The 18537-nt window shown below is 39.7% G+C and overlaps 1 protein-coding gene across 5 annotated transcripts in view; it reads left to right on the plus strand.

The window, feature by feature from the left end:
- Nucleotides 1-15002, plus strand: part of aff2 (AF4/FMR2 family, member 2) — an 81108-nt gene extending 66106 nt beyond the window's left edge. For 4 of the 5 annotated variants that reach the window (XM_041798262.1, XM_041798267.1, XM_041798263.1 and 1 more), the window contains exons 16-25: nucleotides 177-1178; nucleotides 1266-1381; nucleotides 2948-3167; nucleotides 5826-5953; nucleotides 6423-6486; nucleotides 6798-6934; nucleotides 7086-7157; nucleotides 9307-9400; nucleotides 10365-10417; nucleotides 11098-11487. In XM_041798262.1, the coding sequence (XP_041654196.1) occupies nucleotides 177-1178; nucleotides 1266-1381; nucleotides 2948-3167; nucleotides 5826-5953; nucleotides 6423-6486; nucleotides 6798-6934; nucleotides 7086-7157; nucleotides 9307-9400; nucleotides 10365-10417; nucleotides 11098-11467 (2256 nt within the window). In that variant the 3' untranslated portion in view covers nucleotides 11468-11487. Of the gene's footprint in view, nucleotides 1-176; nucleotides 1179-1265; nucleotides 1382-2947; nucleotides 3168-5825; nucleotides 5954-6422; nucleotides 6487-6797; nucleotides 6935-7085; nucleotides 7158-9306; nucleotides 9401-10364; nucleotides 10418-11097; nucleotides 11488-12906 lie in introns of those variants that run through there. The other variant, XM_041798266.1, reaches the window with a different exon arrangement.
- Nucleotides 15003-18537: the final 3535 nt, after the last annotated feature.

Consider the following 18537-nt stretch of genomic DNA (forward strand, 5'->3'; position numbering starts at 1 on the left):
GAGGCGATAATTGGGATCATCTGGCCATCAGCTGATCACGGCTTGGCGTATGACTCACATGTCCTGCATGAACTAACTCTGTGCTTAATTTATTCAGGAAAATGCTGTAAACAAAGTTTTAGTCTCATTTTTTAAAGAAGGTTTCTTGAGTTTCTTCCTTATTTTTGTCTCAACAGGAAAAGAAAAAACACAGAAGTACGAGCCACAAAATCCTGCCTAAGTCTCGAGAATTCATCGAAACAGATTCCTCTTCCTCCTCTTCTGAATGCCATTCAGATTCTGAGAAAACCGTGAAAATCTTCCCTCTGCCGCCTCAGACGACACCATCTGGGAGTAACACACAGTCCAACGCACACAGACATACTTCTCTTCCTCCAAGCCTCTCCTCTGCCACCAGTTTGGGCAGCGTAGGAACATTTGGAGGGAAGAGGCTTCCAGCCATGGACGCTAGCAGTGAGAGCAACAGTAGCAGCAGCGGTGGGAGTAAAGGCAGTAGTAGTAACTGTCTCAGCATCAGCAGCATCACTGGGTCGTTTGGTATCTCTGTGCCTGATCCTGGAGGGTCTGAGGCTCAGTGCAAAGACCTGATGCTCATGTCAGCAACCTCCAGCATGAGGCACAAGGTGCTTCTCTCCCCTTTGAGGGAATACAAGGAGATCCAGTGTTTATGGGTGAAAATTGACCTGAGCTTACTCAGTAGGGTTCCGAGCAAAGGCTTAGCAGAAAGATCCAGAGTGGGAATCCAAGAATGGGACAGAAGCGAGAGGACTGACATCGATAGAGAGGGAGATAAGGACAGGATGGAGGCGGCAGAGAGGGAGAGACAGAAGCTGCAAGAGGGCCCATGGCCAGGGCTGAGAGAGCGGCATGAGCTAACCAAAGTGGAAAAAGAAGAGGAAAAAGAGCCAGACAGAGGGAGGATAACAGAGAGAGAGAAGCAGGTCGAGAGAGAGGACGGAGACAGGTTAAAGCTCGGAGAGAGGACCGCGGGAAGGGACAGAGACACGATGAGCAATGGTCTGGAGATCCTGGACAGTCCTGGGCAAGACCAGAGTGATCCTTGGCTGTCAAGGCGGACGCAGAGAGGAGACAAAGGAGGCAAACACAGGAGGCCGGCGGCTGAGAAGACAATGCACCTGACGAAGAAGCACAGCAGCAAGAACAAGAGGAAACATAAGGTGTGGCAGGCTTTACAGTAAACTGCGCTTCTTTAAACGGTACTAGGAGAGGTCTCTGATTCTCTTTCTGTCTTTTTAATATTGAAGTCAGAGCACAGTGAGGCGTCAGCAGAGGCCAGCAAGAAGCCACGGCTGGACAAAGACTGCCAGCTCCTTCCCCCTTGCATCTCTCCAATACACAACCACAAGAATAACTCCACCGAGTAAGTTTGAACCATCGAGAACAGAAGATTCAAATGCTAGCATAGCATAGGCAGGAATGCTGTTGGGGCCATGACTGAGACAGCATGATCACCTCTGAGTTTTAGGATTTGTGAAGATCTTAGTGGTCTGCTGGTTATGTTTGGTCTCAGGAGGTCAACTCTGTAGGATGGAGCTGGTCTATTCAGGGAGTGTTGATGGATGTGAGGCATGTTCCATATGTGACACAGTCGACCTGGTGTGGGAGGTTTCTGATCCACCACCAAAGGAAGTGAGAGCAGACATTCTCTTTAGATGAAAACAGAAATAAGAACCAAAGCAACTGCCTCTGGAGTTGGTGGTTATTTAACCCTCTGGTACCCCTGTACCAAAAATGCACACTTAGTTGATATTTAAAAAAAAAAAAAAACTTTGTCCTCTTTCACATTAATATCATCATGTATTGTATTTTTTGTTCATTTTTGCACAATTTTCAAAATTCTGTCCCAGCCACAACAATCAGCCCATCATAAATAAAGTAAACCTTTTTTATAGTGTTAATATCCCTGCTGTGTTAAAGTCCCCATTGAAACCCATTCAAACCACTTCTTTTGATCCATGCACCATTAAGGCATGAATCATGCATTTTCTGGTTTCTGGGCTTCATTTGAGAGTTGGAGCTTTACATTTACACCTGGACCATTTTTTTTCCCTGTGACGTCACTTTTACCATATATGGGCGACGGCAGGAAATACACGTTTTTTCCACCAGATTTCAGCGTTATACTGCCCTCTGCTCCCCTTCTCACTGACTCTCTGAGGTTTTGTTTCAGTGCAGATCAGTGTGTGAGTCTGTGAGTGTGTCTGTGCAATAATCAAACATAAGTTATCTAATTTTCATGTAGGCACTTGCAAAAAAAATCATTTTTTGTGTGTATTTTGCATCTAAAAATGCAGTGACATAATCAGTGAAACATGGCATTTAAAGGGTTAAAAAAATTAAAAAGAATGAGTATTTGACATTTATGATTAGGGCTGACCTTAAATGAGAAAAATATAATTCAATAACAGTAAAACAATTTTGAAATGTATGATATTTATAACATGATTTAAAGATGTGCATTTTTTGCCCAGAAGGGTGAAAAACGTGAGTATTTGAGAATAACTGACCCTGACAAAAAACTAATAATGCATTTTAACCAATGATGCTACTCAATGACATATGCCAGGCTGCAATCATCCATAAATAAGTTATTCACTTTCAGTGTAGTATCTTGAAAAAATCGATTTTGTGTTTTTTTTATTTTTTACAATAAAAACATGGAAATTAAAGGGTTAAAAGATATGACAGTTATTGAGTATTTGGTATTTTTGTTAATGGCACAAGTTGATGAAACAAGAAAAAAGAAAATTAAACAATTAAAAATAAACTCATAAAACTTTTTTATTTACAGAAATAACCCCCCTGTGCATTTTTTGCACACTAGGAGGAAAATGAGGCAGTAACTTGAAGGGTTAAGGTCAGGTCCTAAATAAACAGACGCTAAATGTTGCTAATACATTTATTTTTGTACCTGTCGTCTTTGTAGCACGTTAACCAAGAAGCATTCTCGACGGCACGATGACAAGCTGCTTCCCCCGCTTCTATCGCCTCTCTCTGACGACCAAACCCACAAACAGGTCTGCGGCAGCGGTCCCTCCCTGAGCCAGGAGGCCGGCAGCTCCGCCTCCTCCATTTCCTCTCTCTCCTCCTCGCACAGACACAGGAGAAGCGACGGCAAAGCGTCCTCACATGCAAAAAATCCCAGCGTAAGTGCCAACACATCTGTGCACCAAAATCAGAAATTCTTTACCGACTGCAACATTACAACAACATGAAATCACAGAGCAGCTCATCTCAGTCCAGTCTGTTGTTAGCTGATGCCGCTGCCTTTATTGAAAGTTAACAGTCAGTTAAATGCTGTTTTTGTTCAGTGTGAGGTAAATTTAACTAATCTATCAGCTAAGGTGAACTACAGGTCATTAAAAGCATCATAACAGAGAGGTTTGTACCAGAAAACAGTAAATTTAATCTCTGCTCTGACACAGAGCCAGCTGAGCGCTGATCAGAGGTCACTGTAAGGTCAGGGGTCAGACTAATTGCTGGAGTGAGTGCTCATCTATTTTTCACTTGAACAAACATCTTACCTGTGAAGGTGTGTTTTAATCTAGATTTCTCTGTCTTTAGTCCTGGAGGATTAAAAGAAGCAGACTGTGGCTGTCTCTCTACTAACAGAAACTGTTTATTCCCTCATGTCTGTTAGCATCTCAGTGCTAATGTTTAGTGAAGTATCTGATGATAGACACGGGCTTTTCCTTCCAATCTGTCACAATAAAAGCCTCCAATGATAATCAACACTGACGACTTTTATTTTGAAGAGCAGCATCAGGAAATGGAGTGTTTTCAGAAGAAAACTAACAACAAAGACATCTCGTAAACGGGAGGGAAACTTGAATTCACATCACTTAGAAAAGGAGCTCTAAGGAATACCTGGAGAGGTAAATACAGGATGAGGAAATGAAACTTTCAGCTCTAAACTGTCAGATAGAAATGTGATAGTTTCTCTGCAGTGTTAATTTTGACAGCACTTTTTAATTTAGTTTTAGTTATAGTTTTGCCAAAAATATCTTTTAGTTTTAATTTACTCATCTAACCTGTTTTAGTTTCAGTCTAGTTTTAGTTGACGAAACTTCCCAACATTTTAGTCGATGAAATTTACAGTAAATTTAGTCGACTGATTGGATCTCTCCCCAACTTACCCCGCCACCACGCAGCAAAAGCAGTTGTGATTGGATCTCTCCATATCTCATCCCACCTTTCCACGCAGCCACAGTAGCTGTGATTGGATATACGCCTAACTTACCCCTACTTTCTACATGACGTTTTTGTTGTCAATTAATTTAGTTTTAGTTTTTGTTCATGTGCACTTGTTTTTATTAGTTACTGTCTTGTTTTCGTCAGGGAAAAAAGGCTGTTAATGAAAACTATAACGAAATAATTAGTCAACAAAATTAACAAAGTTTCTCTGGAGGCACAGCAGCAGAGCAGACTGATGATTCCTCCAATCAGATCGTAGCATTCTCCAGTGGGTGGAGCGGGGGGAGGGGCTTAGGGGGCTTCAGTCCGAATGTTTTGTTAAAAGCCCGAATCTTTCAGGTTCTTTTTAAGTATTTTTGCTCATAGCCTTGCTGATCACAGAATAGAAATATAATTTTTAAAGTAATCTAAAAAATCTGAGATTTTTTAACTTTTAAGAACGTATGTACGGAAGATGATTAGGGACATTTAACAAAAAACATTTGGCATGCATTTTTTTTATTCTCAGAAAAATTAAAGAATTTTGACTTTTTCTTAAATTAAATTTTAAAAATTAAAAAGAAATGCATACCAATTTTATAATGGCACTAATACTTTATCGTATCTGTACACTTACTGCTGTGGAAAAATACATTTAACCCCTTAAAGCCCGTTGTATCTTATTTGATACAGACTTTATGATACCTCTATCTCATCAATATGATCAATAAATTATTTTTTTAAAATTCTGAATATAATTTGATAAATGATTAAAATGCTCTCAGCTGGATTATCATTTACCAAAAACACCTAATGGATCAATCCAGATACAAAAAATATAAATGTTAAACTTTATGGAAATTTTTGATTTCTTTGGATTTCAGTAGAAAGTGAAATAAACATTTCAGTTCCAAAAAGTTTGAATTTTCTGGCCATAATTTATGTATTCATAAAACCGCAATTGCTGCTTTTTCTGTGCTTTGTTTGAAAATGCAGCGCTTCAATAGTAAACCTTTCCACTTAATCCCTCTCCTACCTATGCAGTGTTACTTACAATATCAATTTTTAGGAGGCAGAAGTGAAAATTGTTGGACTCCAGCATGGTGTACCATGATTTTAGAATGATAATGACACTTTTAGCTCAGTTAGGTTAAAAAAAAAAAAAAAAAAAAAAGATGTCATCAACTAAGTATTTTTTCAGGTTGAGCAACATTATTTTGCCTAAATCCGTAGACTTGTTGCCATTTTGAATAAAATTTTTTATTTAACCAGTGCAAAAATATTGCATTAAACTGTCCAAAATGCTAAAAAATTCTAGAGAAGTGCCCACCCCTCGGCCATCTTTTGTTTAACCCCGGATTTTAAATATGTCTGGCTCCGCCCCTGCTTCAGGTAAAACCTGAGGAGGTTGTTTGAGCTCCTGCAGGAGAGGAGAAGCTGAACAGAAAACCTTTTACACTCATTTTAAAAAATAAAGTGTGTCTGTGGACATGTGAATACATGAAAATGTGTGTTTAAAGATAAAATAACAGTCATTTTGTTTATTCGTCAAGAACATTTGATTATTTTTGCATTTTATAGGGTTCAAAATTATAAAAATTGATGAAACCTGCATGTCTTCTCTTCTACAGGAAATGGACACCCACGCTGAGCCTCTCGGTGAAGATGGTTACCACACTAATGGACATTTTTCAGACGTGTGGAAGGAGCCAGCGATGGCCACTGAACCTCTCAGACCAAGACTGTCCTTCACTGACACGTATGTAGATGAGTGGTCTTTAACACACACCAGTCTGTGTCAGTTTAGTCTGTACTTCAGCAATCTTTTATTTCTACCTGAATAAACTAGAACTATAGATGCATGACAGTTATCAGTCCTGACAGAATATCAGTGCAAATATTTTATATAATTTGATTATTCCAATAATAAAATACAAACCAGTAAGATCCACAGATGATGCAATTAATTTACTTCCTTAGGAGAAACATCAGCAGTAGGGGTGTTTGCACTCTTCGTGGACTCAGTTTGGTACAGAAATGTTTTAAAGTCAATAATTTCATCTGAGATGTTCCTGGGTTATTCCTGAAAAAGCATGCTTATTTCACACTAAGGCTGCAGAAACATGTGATTTATCTAACTATAGATCTGTGGTTATGACCTGATGAAAGGTGCCTATAAAACAAGCTTTCTCAGTCATTACATATGGGTAATAATCTCCTGTGTCCAGGATCCACTCTGCTGACTTCTACATGCAGGAGGCCAAGAGACTGAAACACAAGGCTGATGCTTTGGTAAGACGCCGTCTGCAGAGATCTGCAGCCAAACACACACAGAGACTCAGACAGGAGGTGAAGAGGAGGCTGAGAGTTAGATATGAAGAAAACACAAACTGTTAACCACTGCAGTCGTTGTTTTTACAACCCCAGTTCCAAAAAGTTGGGGCGCCATGTAAAATAAAAACAGAAGCCAGTGATTGTCAGATCTCATAAATCCATGTCATTCACAGTAGAGCAGAAACGACATGTCAGATGTTTGATGAACTCTCATGTAAAACTACTCCCTCCTTATCCTTTCACTCATTATTCTTCCTCTCTGTTTGTAGATGGACAAGTTTGGTAAAGCGTTGAACTATGCAGACGGCGCTCTCTCCTTCATAGAGTGTGGAAATGCGATGGAGAGGGATCCGCTAGAGGCCAAATCCCCCTACACCATGTACTCCGAGACTGTAGAGCTGATCAGGTCTGAGATTATATCTATAACATGACTGACATGTTAAACACCTTTGGTCCATAGAGCCTGGGTGATTTCAGAGATAAATTCTCAGGTACATCCCTAGCAGCTCATTGGAACAGGTGAAGAATGAGTGATTAGTTCTCTCTCACCTCTGCAGGTACGCCATGAGGTTAAAGAACTTCAGCAGCCATTCAGCCTCCATCGCTGAGAAGAAACTAGCCATGCTGTGGTAAGATCACGTTATTGTATGTCAGGCATGTGCATTAAATGTCCCATGTGCTAACTCTTACAGTGAATTTGTGTTTTAGCCTTGGAAATATTTTACACATCCATCCAGCCATACATGCCTCCATCCATCCATCCATACATGCCTCCATCCATCCATACATGCCTCCATCCATCCACGCATGCCTCCATCCATCCATCCATACATGCCTCCATCCATCCATACATGCCTCCATCCATCCACGCATGCCTCCATCCACCCATCCATGCATGCCTCCATCCATCCGTACATCCATTAATCATCCATCCATAAAGCATCCATCCATCCATCCATCCATACATACATACATACATACATACATTCAGCATCCATCCATGCCTCTATCCATCATCAATCATTTATTCATCCATCACCCATCCATCCATCCATCTATCCATGCATCCATCCATTAATCATCCGTTCACCCATCCATACATCTATTATCAAACTTTTCATCCATTCATCTATTCTTTAGACTGAAATGTTTTTTAGTTTATATGTTCATGTGCATGTGGACAAATACTTTTGTCCATTTAGTGTATATGAATAAATGTACAGTGCTTAACAAATGTATTAGACTACTCTAACCCTAACCAAAGTAAGGTTTATGCTACAGCTGCCCTACATCAACAGCATTGGTAATTACCAAAATCATTTTGATGTTTCTGCAGTGGTTAATACACCAATATGTAGAAGCTCTTTAACCCAAATGATTTTATTTTAATGCTAAAATATAATTATTATTGTTATCCATGAATTTTCAAATGTACTGATTTACAAAAAAACTGAAAAAATAGTAAAGCACATTAATATTTCTTGATTAATATGTCAAATTATAGTTATTTACTGTCATTCCTGAACAGAAGAATTAGTTTTAGTGGTTGAATGTTATGCTTGATTAATTTGTGCCTTCTCAGAGAAGCCCAGTGAGCCGGCTCAAAATTGGGTGAATTCAGTTTGAAATTCCTCATTCCTGTTCAAAATGGTAAAACGTGGAGAGCTGACTGAAAATGAAAGAGTCCGCGTTAAAGCACTTCATGATGCTGGATGGTCTCTGAGACAGATATGACAGCTGGTCTAATACATTTGTTAAGCACGGTGCATGTACATCTATTCATTCATACATACAGAGGGGAGTTAGCAGTTAATATGTTGGGAAAAGTGGTAAAAAAAAGTGTAGTGGGGAATAAGAGGTAAACGTTTAAGGGTGGAACAACAGGAGAATATAAGGGGGTGGAAGTGGTGAACAAGTAGGGAATAAGTGGTTTACAAATGTGGAATAATGGTGGATTAAATCAGGAAACAGGGTTGAATGGATGGGGAATCAGTGAGGAATATTTGGAAATGAGGGGTACAGAGGTGTGGTGAATAAAAGTGTTGCACTGATGCAGCTGTAGACACACCTGTGTGCAGGTGAGCCTGGCTCTGAGAGCCAAAAGATAGAGGAGCATTGATGTGATCCTAAAACACATGTATGTGTTATTAAGTTAATCTAACCTCTGTTTATCTCAGCTGAGGCTGAGGCTCTGACTGTAGCTAGTACACAGTAATAGGACATGGATCACCATGGACTTTAGCTCATGAGTTTCAGACTGTTAAACAGTGCTCTAATGTTCCTAAGTCTACCTTTATTTAACATTTAGACATGAGCTTTTCCATATTCCTATATAAAATGTCATTTCCCTGCTCATGAAGGGTTGGTTAAATATTATGTAGTGATTTCCTAAACCAAAGTGCATGTTTCGACTGATTAATTCGACCTCTTCATGTTTGAAGTTGTTAGATGTGATGGTTTCATCCATTACTCGCATGAAGCCCTCTGTTGCCTCATCCTCTGCAGCCTTTTCATTTTCCTTCCTCAGACACTTTTCTCTGATTTTGTACCTTTGTGTTCTGATAAATGATTTTACATACCAACAGTGAGATGTGTTTTAATATTAATGCAGTCACTTTGATTGTATTCCCGTCCATTACTTCACTCCACTTCCTCCTAAACCGTTCAGAGATGTTTGAATTCTGAGAGTGGTTTGTATTGATGACATGAAAATAATAATACAGCACCCTTAAAGGGAATTTTATGAGTATTCATCCTCCTTTTGTGTTGTTTCCTCAGTAACCGCTGTCTGTCTCTGCTGTATCTGAGGATGTTCCATCTGAAGAAAGACCACGCTGTCAAGTATTCACGCTCACTCATGGAGTACTTCAAGGTAACAAGCAAACACAATGCATTCTGACACTCTCTTTTTACTGAATCAACACGAATTATAATCACTGAGAAAATGCCTGAAACACGGGGCATGTACAGAAACTTTGGATTACTCTGTAAAATCAACCCGGAATCTTACAAAGACATTATTTAAGATATTCTATCAGATATCACATTATTTTGGGGGTTAAGCTTAAAAGCTTTTTTTTTTTTTTTTTTTTTTACTAATTCTGTTTCACTCAGAAACACTCTTGTTACACATTTTACCATTTTATTGCAAAGTAGACCTACAGCTTTATGCTATAAAGGAGGAGGCTGGGGCAGAGGAGGTGGAGCTTTAGTCTATAATGGAGGAGGCTGGGGTGGAGGAGGTGGAGCTTTAGTCTATAATGGAGGAGGCTGGGGTGGAGGAGGTGGAGCTTTAGTCTATAATGGAGGAGGCTGGGGTGGAGGAGGTGGAGCTTTAGTCTATAATGGAGGAGGCTGGGGTGGAGGAGGTGGAGCTTTAGTCTATAATGGAGGAGGCTGGGGTGGAGGAGCTAGAGCTTTTTGCTATAAAGGAGGAGGCTGGGGTGGAGGAGGTGGAGCTTTGCACAAGCAGTGTGGTTCATCAGCATTAATGCGAGCAGGCATTAGTGAGAAGTACATCATATTTAAATACACAGCTGTGTCGAGATAAAGAGCTGTGATTGGCTGTAGGAGCTGGGAGGTGATAACTGGGATCAGCTGACCGTCAGTTGATCATGTGTCCTCTATGAACCAACTCTGTGCTTCATTCGGTAGAAAATGAGCTTGAGGCAACACATTAAGGGTAGTTCAACATGTGCTGCTGTGGAAAACAGACACATTATAAAGGGATTTTTTTAACACTTACATCTATTATGCATTATTTTCTTTAATTTTCTGTGATTAAAAACATTAGTCCTGAAATAAATCCTAAAAACTTCTTGTCTTTTGTGACCCAGACTTCAGCCAAAAGTTCACACCAGGTCACGTCTCCATGGAGGACCAATGGGAAGTGAGTATACATAAGCCCTTTCATCAGTATGGGTATGTGAGGGTATTTAACACAAATGAAAGATAAAATCAGCTAGTACCACTACTCAGGATAAGAATTAGAGCAGAAATGGTCTCCACTGATAAAGGAACAGTTCGGATAATTTAGCATGAACATTTGAACATGACTAAAGTGTGCCTAAATTGTCTAAAAGTTCTGACTTCTGATCAAAAGTTAAAAAAAAAAAAAAAAGTCATCAGTGGAGATGTTCTGGAACAAAGTGAAGGAAACCCATGAGATGAAACTCGGATCTTCAATACGATCCTGAGACTAAACATCAGTCAGTGCATGAAAACAGCATCGTCACTGAGGATGAAGAAAGTTCCACAAAGACAGTCCAGATCAAGACCATGTTGGTGGTTGGTCTTTACTGCAGTCATCAAACAAACTCAGAGAACCCACTGATGTGTTTTTTTATATTTAAAGCTCCAAATCTAGAATGGCTTTATCTTGAAAACAGAAAACAGAACTTGGCCGACAGATTGGATAATAATGAGTCTGTTTGGAAAACCAGACGGACTCAAATGCGCTTTACAGATTTATTTATTTTTTTCTAATTGCCAACAAGCCTCCAGCACACATCCTGCATGTTTAATTATTCTGCTTTTAATGAGGCTAAACTTCCTCTCTGCAACCTCCAGGGTCAAAGAGACTCCATCTCCCCCCTCGCTGAGCCTCTCCCCAGCTAGTAACGGAGGAGGAGGAGGTGGAGAAGCAGGGGGAGGATCTGCAGGCGCCTCAGGCTCATCAGGCAGTGTGGCTATTCCCCAACGCATTCACCACATGGCGGCCAGTCATGTTAACATCACCAATAATATTCTACGGAGCTATGAACACTGGGAGACTGCGGACAGACTGGCCACTCACAGCCAAGGTAGGACTCCGGTCCAGGGTCTGCTTCAGGGTCTGTGCTGGCTGCTGTGCTGGAGGTTTAGAGGAATGTTGGAGTGCATCTACAACATGTTAGAGTGCATTTACAACACTTTAGAATGCATGTACAAAACATGTTAGAGTGCATGTACAACACGTTAGAGTGCATGTATAACAGACCTAGAATTAAAGCTAGTCATCATAAATGTGGTTACCAGGATGTAATTAAAGTCTAAAATGAATGCATGACATGTTTAAGGGCATGTTTATTATTAAAGGTGCTCTGTCGTGTATAAGGTTGTCAACATGTTTGATACTTGGAGGCATTTTAGATACCAGGAGATTTAAACAAAACACCCATAGAATGGGTCCTGATAAACCCAGAGAATTGATCCCTGATAAACCCAGAGACTGGACCCTGATAAACCCAGAGAATGGACCCTGATAAACCCAGAGACTGGACCATTGTTCCATTTCTAACCCATTTTAACCACCTTTTATGTGAAATCTTTGCAGGTTTTTACAAATTGCCACATTTTATTGCACCAACTTCTCTGCCCATTTTGCCACTTGAAACTAGTTTTTGCCACTTTTTAACCTTATTTTATTACTTTTTAAACCCACCAAATTCCTCCACTTTTCTGTTGGTTTTTGCCACTTTTCAGATGCAGTTGCCTTGGTTGTCCCAAATTTACCAATATTAACCCTTTTTCAGAAATCTCTCCTCCATTTTTGCCAATTCTAACCATATTTCACTATTTGCTATGCCTATTCTGCCACTTTTTAATCCCACTACACACATTTTTCTGCCCATTTCTTCTTGTTTTAAACTCTTTTCCTGATTGTTTTTGTCACTTTCCAGCTGTAGTTGCATCTGTTGACCCTTTTTACCTCTCTCGGTTGATTTTTTCCAATGTTACCCACATTTCTCTATTTATTATGCATATTTCTGCCACTTTAAACCTATTTTGCCACTTTTTATCCATTTTCATCACTTGTTCTACCTGTTTTCCCTACTTTGACCCTTTTTTTTGCAATTTTAAAATTCCATTGCACCATCTTTCTGCCCATTTTTGCCACTTTTAACCCATTTTTGTTTTATTTTAAGAAAAGAGATTGACATTTTTAAGAAGGCAATGTACTACGGCATGAATAATTTCAAAATATTAAATAATATCTTTGTTTCTTTGATAAGAGTGGTTATTCAGGTAAAAAATAAAAATAAAACACTGATATCAGTGCTTAATTTTAAAATGGACTATTATTGCTGACCCCCATGGGCCCCCCATTTGGCTGGACCCCAGAAAGCCCTCCTTTAGCCCCCCTGATGGGCGGCCTTGGTAATGAGTAGGTGTGACCTGCAGTGTAAAAGAGCTTTGAGTAAGACGACTAGAAAAGAACTATACAGAATCAAGTCCACTCACCATTACAGGCTGAGCCCAAATAAATAAGTAAATAAATGAATAGATAAATAAATAAATAAATAAATAAATAAATAAAGGTACCAATGTGTTTGATTTCTGCTGAGTCAGCAGATACAGTAGCCCTCAGTAACTGTGCCTCCTCTGACCCTCCTCCAGAGTTCTTCCAGGAGCTGGACTTGGTGATGGAGCCGCTGAGTCAGCAGAGCAGCATGACTGAACTGGTCCGATACATCAGACAGGGTCTGCACTGGCTCCGCCTGGAGGCCCACCTGCTGTAAGACCTGGACCAGGATGAGGATAAGAAAGACAACAAAATCGAACCTGCAATAAAATATGATGAGGTTCAGGAAGATGCTTCAACTTCACAAACACCGACGGTAACGTACGACCTTAGACCGGCTGGGATCTAGAAATGAACTTTGCCTGTTTGAAAGTCAGCGGGTCTCCTCTGGAGGAAACGGCGTCTGTGTCGGCAGGGTTTGAACTCTGCAACTGAAAATCTCTCTGTCCCTTTAAGGAAGTTAAGAGGCTCAAACATTAGACTAAAGCATGATTTATACTGAAGCAGGAAGCAATCCTCTGACACAGCGGAGGATCAGATCTGGTAAAGAGGAGCTAGAACCACCAGAACTGGAGTCAGATCTGGTAAAGAGGAGCTAGAACCGCCAGACCAGGACTCAAAAATAAAACCAGCCTCTTAGTCCAGGTCTGGTGGATCTAGCTCCTCTTTACCAGGTCTGTCATACAGTAGAAACGGTTTCTATGATCTGGATCTGAGTTTGCCTCAGTAGAAATCATAAAATCTCTGATCTAGAGTCTGTTGGTTCATTCAAATCCGGATCAGCTGAGACTAGTTAAGATCTGGAGGACTGGTCTATCCTGAAAACCAAAGGGCATCAGTATCAAATATATGAAATACTTCTGAGCTGCTGGATGATTTTCAGTTAGTTTGGAATTTGGTCTACCATGTGGAGCAGGTTTCCTGGATTTAAACCCTAGAAGTTTGATCCTGGACCAGGCTGATCCCATCCAGACTTTCACAGGAAAACCGGGATTAAAGTGAGCTGGATTAAGTTAATCTAGGTAGAAAAAGGGGAAACTACCAAACCCTGATTCTCTTTATTCAGATAAAACCTTCTGAACTAGCAGGCTGGGATCATTGTTGTGATTTTGGAGGACTAGAAGACCTGGTTGGGTTTTGGTCTGGGAAGAGCAGCAGAGGTGTGTTGATGGTAGAAACCGGGACGCTCCTCCAGCAGGAAAGGGTCTGATTCTAATGGGATTGTGTAAAATTCTGTTATATTTCCTAATTAGCCAGCAAGTTGTCATGGGTGGAGCGATGGGTGGCGATGGCGATGTGGTGATCCTGGTATCTGAGCATGCTTTGTGACGACTTCCCTTCAGCGCATTTTTGTGACTCAGGCACCTGGAACGCTTTCCCCGTCCTGATCCAGCTCACCGCATACTGGGTGCCAGGACCCGGTGGGCTGGACCAGACCTGTGGAGAGGCTCCTGGCTGCAGACATCGGACCTCTGTAAACGTGTGCATAGTTGACTTAATTGGTGCATGCGCCAGCAGAACCATTTACCAGCATCCTTAGCTTTCAGTAAAGTTCTATAAAGAGGAATGATAGCGAGACACAAAGATTTGAGAAGACAGACTGATGTAAACGGCATTTTTCTCACCATAAATGTGAGATTTATTCAGCAGTGATAACGTTAGTTGTTTAATAAATATTCTAACTATTTAATAATTGTTCTCTACAGGATGAAAATAAAAGGACATACATGCTAGGAGAACACAGAATCGTCTGTATAGACGCTGCTAAACACATTCGATCCTACTATAGCCTGAGGGACAACCAAGCAGTCTCTTCCCAACAAACACACTGAATTTTACTTATTCATTTTATTTTTTTAATTTCTATTATGTTTTATTGTTTTATCTAATAATCAGATTTATTTCATTATGCACTGATTATTTGTAGAATCATTTAATATGCAAATTTATATTATGTGTAAATATTTATACATTTTTATTTTTTGCACTGCTTTGGTGGTAACTGATCTGAACATGCATATAAAGCAAACTGAAATTGAAAGTTGAAATTAATAACCCCAAAAAAAGCTGGAAAAATAAAAGCCTTTACATAACTGTTGAACTTCAAAAGATAAATGAGGGAAACTTTAAATCACAGGTGTCAAACTCAAGGCCCAGGGGCCAAATCCGGCCCATGGAACAGTTAAATCCGGCCCACATGATGATCTGATATTTCTGTTAACTGTCCCATCAGTCTGAGGTCTGCAGATTTCCTCAAGTATAAAAATGTGAACTTATCCTGATGATTTTAGATATCCTTGTTAAGTCACAAAATCTGAAAAAGTAAGGAGTAAAAATATTTAGATAAGAAGTCAGGAATGTGAGAAAGAAATTAATTTGTGGTTTAATTTCACATTTTCAATTTAGCGTCTCACAATCAGGGCTCAAACTTAGGATTTTAACTTTTAAATTCATATTTTGAGCATTTACACTCAGAATTTTGACTTATCCTATAATTTTTTGAGCTTTAAGATTCATAATTCTATTTTCAAGCGATATTTTGACATTTTTAACTAATTGTTTTGTATGTTACCTCATATTTTCAACTCCAAACTTTGACTTTATGACCCCATAGTTTGACCTTAAAAATCAATTTAAAATTTTGAATCATATTTTGACTTTTAATTTCATGATTACAACTTTTTTTTAATTTCACCTTTAAAACTCATGATTTCGACTTCTTTGTAATATATTTGCCATTAAAAAACATAATTTTTTTATTTCAATTTCATGTTTTGACCTTTTTGAATTAATAAATGTACTTTTCTCAGATTGTGAGCCTTTAAACTTCTCTTTTTAACTTTTTAAATGTCGAAATCGTTTATTGTAAGTGCTAAGTTTTTTATATATAGATTTTATTACTGGTGGAATGAGGTTGACAGTTTCTGGTTGACAAGGTGACCCTGTTAGGCCCTCAGGTTAGTCCTGAATCCAGAATCCGGCCCCTGCTGTGACTGAGTTTGACACCCCTGAAATAGCCAGACAGATTTTAGAGAAATGGTTAATATTCACAAACGTTTTAGTCCAGAATTTAAACGTCTACTGACTCTTTAAACTTGTGAAAACAAGATCACTAAAGAGATCAGCGATCACTCCCAGTCCTCTTAATTTACAGATCAACAGCTGGAAGCTAAATGTGCACACGCTTTAGGAGGTCTGGTGTCTGCAGACCAGTTCTCTTTGGCCTTTAAGGCGGCCGTGTGAAGGACCAGCTGGGAGGACGCCTGGAGAGAAAGTTGGCACATGCCTGGACGGCGGCCGTTACAAGGCCGGATCAGTCCAGGACCAAGGTTGACGGAGCATCTGCTCTCATACCTGACCATCTGAGGTGTCAGCTCCTGGTTGAATAAGAAAACAGGAGTTTGAATATAATGTGGCATCAGTGAGGCCGACCCTGATTCAGAGCAAACAGGGTGAATGTGATGGGTATTTTCAGAGCAGCAGCATTCTGAGTGTGGAATGAGGTCCGATGACTTTCTTTAAAACGTGTCGTTGTTTCCTGTCATTCTGTGTTTTTAAGCACAAATGTGAATTCAGCCGACTGCTGAGTTTATTTTAGTCTGACTAAGACAACATGGTAATGTACATTCTGGAGTTCATGTGGTTGTTTATGGGTTTATCGTTCAGTATTTTATGTGAATCAGTTTCTTTGTGTGTGTGTGTGTGTGTGGGGTGCATGCACAGGGAATGGCTGAATCTAAAGAAGAACAGTCCCTGTTGGAACATTTCCTTTGCCAAGGGCTGAATGACCAGTCCAAAGCCGGGCCTCTACCAAGATCATAGTAACTACTAGCTGAGTGCTTCACCTACAGGAGAGAAATCTAAATCTGAAGCTACGGCAGAGTATGTGTGGTTATCATTTAGCCCTCGTACATTTCAGCCTGATAGAATCTACATGACCCAGGAGTCAGCCTTCTTAGAAACTGCATAAGACAGTTTTAAGAACAACTTTCAATGACTCTTCATTTTAGTGGGCTAATTACATAGAAATTAAAGAGTTATTACACAGATATTTTGATAAGTATCTATATTATTTAGTAACTCCTCAGAAATAAGGTGTAATTACCTGGTAATAACTTAGAATGTTACAGTTAATGATATGAAAATACAGTAATATTAATGAAGTATTTACCTGTAATAATATATTAATTATCAAGTAATTCCTTGTAATATTGTGGCAATTCTCTAATTAGGTGGTATTTTACTACGTTGTTTCTTAGAAATTAGATGATAACTTTATTATAAGTTCCTTGATAATTCACAGGTATTTACCTCCGCCAAGGAGGTTGGGTGATCAGCAGGGGTTGTTTGTTTGTTTGTTAGATTGTTAGCAACACAACTCAAAAAGTTATGGAAGTATTTATATGAAATTTTCAGGAAATGTCAGAAATGGCATAAGGAAGAACTGATTAGAATTTGGGACTGATCCGGATCACCGTCTGGATCCAGGACTTTTTTAAAGGATTCTGTACTACTGGGAGGTAGGGCTAATGGCGGAGGTCTGTGCTGTTACCACTTTACCCCAGGAGATGGCGGACATGAGTAACTTCAATCCCAGCAGCATTTTTGGGTGTTTCTATTCAAAGTTTTGGAGTTTATAGAGTTTGAAAGACGCACGCCCGGTCGAGGAGACGAGTCGGAGCGTAACAGAGAGAAAGACAGAGAATTGTAGTGAGAATACTCACAATGCTGGGAGGAATAGAGGAATATTCACCCTCTGCCATGACTTTCAGTCGTCCGGTGAGACCATGGGTGAGACTGTCAGTGCATCTGTTGGCACCGGCAGGCAACGCTTCCACCATGACAGTCCACACGTAGCGAAACCAGTGCTTTGCCTCACCGTGTTTCCACCCCACCAGGGAGGGAGTAATCGGCGAATGCCGTGGTGGGGGGCACATGGGGACGGATCCAGGAATGTTTTTAAAGGATTCTTCATCGTTGGGAGATAGGGCTAATGGCGGAGGTCTGCGCTCTCTGAGTGCATTTCTAGTTTCTTTATTTTAGTCCATTTAATTAAAGTGAGTCCTTAACCACAGGTCCCATGTTAGTTAGTTTTTTAATGCCTCCCTTCAGAATTTTAAGGTCATTTTTAGGTCTTTTCTGAATAAATTCATTATAAACTAGAAAAGCACTCGGAGATCACAGACCTCCACCATTAGCCCTATCTCCCAATAGTACAGAATCCTTTAAAAAAATTCCTGGATCCAGACGGTGATCTGGATCACTCCCAAAATCTAATCAGTTCTTCCTTATGCCATTTCTGACATTTCTTGAAAATTTCTTAAAATTCCATCCGTAACTTTTTGAGTCATGTTGCTAACAAACTAACTAACAAACCCTGCCGATCACATGACCTCCTTGGCGGAGGTAAGAATAAGCCATTTGTAGGAAATCATTCTGAATAATAAGCCACTGGCTTCAGCCTATTCCTGACAATTCTAATTAGTGTGTATAGTTTTAAGTATTTCTATGTAAAAAAGGATCTTATTTTATGCTTGTTTTTTATCAACATGTAAATAACTGAAAAAAATAAAAACATTGATTAATTCATTCAGACTTTAACACATTACAACTATATTTATCAGTCATTATAGACACTGGCATTATGATGACTTATAAATACTGTTATACCATGGTCTTGGTGAATACTTCATTCTGATTGGCTCTGGAAATTCTATTGGTGTCCA

This window comes from Cheilinus undulatus, linkage group 10 (genome assembly GCF_018320785.1).
Source record: "Cheilinus undulatus linkage group 10, ASM1832078v1, whole genome shotgun sequence".
Taxonomy (NCBI): domain Eukaryota; kingdom Metazoa; phylum Chordata; class Actinopteri; order Labriformes; family Labridae; genus Cheilinus; species Cheilinus undulatus.